General features: G+C 66.0%; 1 protein-coding gene across 1 annotated transcript in view; it reads right to left on the minus strand.

Moving 5' to 3' along the window:
* LOC119589104 overlaps window positions 1-247 on the minus strand; it is a 16188-nt gene that overhangs the window by 6597 nt on the left and 9344 nt on the right. The window contains exon 7 of the mRNA XM_037937680.1: window positions 6-185. Coding sequence (XP_037793608.1) covers window positions 6-185 — 180 coding nt within the window. The remainder of the gene's footprint in view (window positions 1-5; window positions 186-247) is intronic.

The raw sequence follows: 247 nt of genomic DNA on the forward strand, positions 1-247 counted from the left end.
CACACGGCACGGAGCTGAACATGAGGCAGGCGTCGGACGGACAACGGCAAGCCTCGCCGGTGTCCACGAACTGCTCCTCGTCGTGCTTCATGCCCAGGCTGTGCCCCAGCTCGTGCGCCAGGATGTGCCCGATGAGGCCGGCGCTCCTGTCGTCGTCGCGGACTAACACCGAGGACAGGCCCTTCCTGGAGGGGTTTTTAGGGTTGAGAGCAGGGGGAGGAGGGGGGGGAGGGATAGCATGAGGGTC

The sequence above is a fragment of the Penaeus monodon genome, chromosome 25 (assembly GCF_015228065.2).
Source record: "Penaeus monodon isolate SGIC_2016 chromosome 25, NSTDA_Pmon_1, whole genome shotgun sequence".
Taxonomy (NCBI): domain Eukaryota; kingdom Metazoa; phylum Arthropoda; class Malacostraca; order Decapoda; family Penaeidae; genus Penaeus; species Penaeus monodon.